Source organism: Alexandromys fortis, unplaced genomic scaffold, assembly GCF_014885135.2.
Source record: "Alexandromys fortis isolate MF-2015 unplaced genomic scaffold, M_Fortis_MF-2015_v1.1 scaffold_411, whole genome shotgun sequence".
NCBI lineage: Eukaryota > Metazoa > Chordata > Mammalia > Rodentia > Cricetidae > Alexandromys > Alexandromys fortis.
The window spans coordinates 11,701-14,792 of NW_026068315.1; the positions used below are offsets into that span (position 1 = coordinate 11,701).

At 38.5% G+C, this 3,092-nt stretch overlaps 1 protein-coding gene across 1 annotated transcript; it reads right to left on the bottom strand.

Annotated features, from left to right (window-relative positions):
- Positions 1 to 1,271: 1,271 nt before the first annotated feature.
- LOC126495102 (olfactory receptor 11G2-like) lies at positions 1,272 to 2,207 on the bottom strand. The gene has a single exon (XM_050132703.1). It carries the CDS (start codon positions 2,205 to 2,207, stop codon positions 1,272 to 1,274), a length of 936 nt encoding a protein of 311 aa, XP_049988660.1.
- Between the last annotated feature and the right edge of the window lie 885 nt (positions 2,208 to 3,092).

Here is a 3,092-nt window from a genome sequence, read left to right on the forward strand (position 1 = left end):
ATAGAGAAGGGTCATTCAACCAGGAGCCCAGGCACTTACCTCCTCCATGTGCAAGTAGAGCCAAGGCTCCAGTCTGGATAATTTAAAAAGGCACTGAACTTTTAAAATATTTAAAAATTTAAAATAATATGGGGATTTTAAAAGTTCAGAATGTATTTTATATTATTATATTAGCATGAGGGTTTAAGGATAAACAAAGTAAATGTTTTTAATAGTTACTGTGTGTCAAGTTGACAGGGGATCATGTGTCTAGTTTTTGTCAATTTGTTATAAATTAGAGACACCGATGATTAACTTCCATTGAACTGGCCTATGGGTATGTCTGTGTCACATTTTTGTGATTAATGATTGATATTGGAGGGACATTCCCACTGTGGGTGGTGCTACCCCTGGGCAGGTGGTCTTGGGTTTCAGAAGAAAGCAAGCTGAGCACACCATGGAAAGCAAGACAGAAAGCATACTCCTTCATGGTCTCTGATTCAGTTTATGACTCCAGTTTCCTCCCTTAAGATCTTGTCTTGGCTGTCCTGATTGATGGATTATAATCTGTTCACAAAGTAATCCCCATCCTTCCTAAATTGCTTCTGGTTATGGTGTTTGCTATAGCAATAGGAAATGTAAATATCACAGTTTGCACCACCATGTTTTTCTATTTTGTTTTATAAAACATGATCTTGCTATGGAGCCAAAATCCCCTAAAATTCTTATCCTTCTGTACCAACTCCCCAAATTCTGGGATTATAGCATGTTCTAATATGCTTGCATTCACATTTTTATTTTAATTGCTCCAATAATTGTGCATATTTGTGAAGTACAGGATAGCATTCAGTATATGAATACAATGCATATTACTTCAAGGTAATTGTCATAAGTCTCATTTCAAATGTTTATTGCATCTTATATGTTGGGAACATTCAAAATCTTAGCCATTTTGCATGAAACAGAATTAACACATGTCAGACATATTTATCTTAATCTACTATCAAACACAGCTGTTGAGCAACTACTCAACTGCACCCCTTGTAAACACAGACCATGTCGCATTTCCTCACACTTCCTTGTGCTATGCATGATTCCAAACTTTCTACACTTAAATGAGAACATGCAGTATTTGACTTCCCATGACTGACTCATTTTACTTAGTACAGTGTTCTCCCATTTTATCCATGTTGCTGTAAATTACACAATTTAATCATTATTGTGGTTGAATAATATTCTACAGTATCTAACTACACACTTGAATGTGTTTTGATTGACTAAGATTCTAATTTTTATGTTTTCAAAATTTTTTTCATTGCATGTTTCATATCTTTGTTTCTCAGACTATAAATCATAGGATTAATTAGTGGAGTAAGCACAGAATAAAGCAGAGTCACAAGTTTCTGCATTCCTGCTTCATGCTCAGATGTTGGGCTCAGATACATGATCATCACTGAACCATAGAAAAGAGAAACCACAGTCACATGGGGTCCACAAGTGGACAAAGCCTTTCTTCTTCCATCTCTTGAAGGAACTCTAAACACAGCTCGTAGGATCAACATGTAAGATCCCATGATGTAGAGAAAAGGAATAAAGAGGAGCAGAGAAGTTATTACTGTCCAGAAAAATTCCATCAGTGGGGCTCTGGAACAGGTAAGGGCTAACAGAGGGCCAGGGTCACATAGGAAATGGTCTATAATCCTGGACCCACAGAAGGACATCTGGGAGATGATGATGATGGGAACGGGGAACCAGAGGAAACCAAGCACCCAGCAACTGATCACCAGGATGTTACAGAGGTGCCCAGTCATCAGGGCAGGATAGTGTAGAGGCCTGCAGATGGCAAGGTAGCGATCAAAGGCCATAACTGCCAGGAAAAAGCATTCTGTAGAACCCAAGGAGAAGAAGAAATAGAACTGCAGGAAGCACCCAGAGAAGGAGATGACCTTGGTGTCAGAGAGGAAGTTGGCCAGCATGTTGGGGACCGTGGAGGTGACATACCAGATCTCCAGGAAGGAGAAGTTGGCCAGCAGGAGGTACATGGGGGTGTGGAGTCTCTGATCCCAGCACACAGCACAGATGATGGAAGCATTGCCCATGAGTGTGAGGAGGTAGACAATAAAGAATAGCACAAAGAGGAGGATCTGCCCTTCTCTTGGGCAGGGGAAACCCAGGAGGATGAAGCCAGAGATGGTGCTGGAGTTACTGGGGCTGCTGAGGGTTTTCATCTGTCTGTGAGCTGTAAAGGCATGAGAAACAGTTGAATATCCTTGAAATAGTTGAGGGTGTAAAATAATTTTTGCCCATACAGGAAGTCATCATCTGAATGATGGAGCTCATGTTTCAGTCAATAACTACATTCATCCCCACATTGGTTGCCCTGGTTAAACCCAGTGAACCACACAGCAGAAGCATATGATAGTGGTTGATAAGAAGGAGGCTGTTAGGGAAAAAGCAGAATAAAAGAAGGTGGGGCACTGAGTGTGAACAGAATGCATTATATGCATGTATGGAACTCCAAAATCATAAAGTAATGAATTATATATTTAAACATATTTGTAAAATTTTGTAAACTATACAAAATTTCAGCATGTCTCTGATCTTCCAACTTCTATATTTTTAGTTAAATAAAATAAATAAATGATGCTACTTTTCAGAACTGCCTGACATTTTTGGCCACTTTAGCAAAAGACAGTCCCATAATTAGTTGAAACCTAAAATCTGTACCTATTGGGCAATGTTAGATATTTTCTTATAAAACAACTACTTTGTGTTCCATAAAAATAAAAAGCAGGAATACAGGACCTCCCTTTGCATTTATAAGGAGACATTTACTAATATAAAGGGCCTTGAAATGTAATTAAAAGTTTAGAATTGGTTATGAATGTTTCAAAGAGTTTTAGGAGACAAAAAATTAAATGAATAAGAATCTACACAAGGTGATTTCATTTATTGAATCATACCCCACATCTAAGACTCCTGTCAGTATACTACTTCCAATTCTACAAAACTTGGAGAAAATCTCCTAGATTAATATTCCCTACCTTAAACTGTGCCAGTGTCTTCATGTAAAACCCACGTAAACTTCAGCAAAGCTGGTGATGTCCATCTTC

Excerpts from the sequence above, each read along its gene's own strand:
- LOC126495102 (XM_050132703.1), bottom strand. The coding sequence starts at position 2,207 with ATGAAAACCCTCAGCAGCCCCAGTAACTCCAGCACCATCTCTGGCTTC.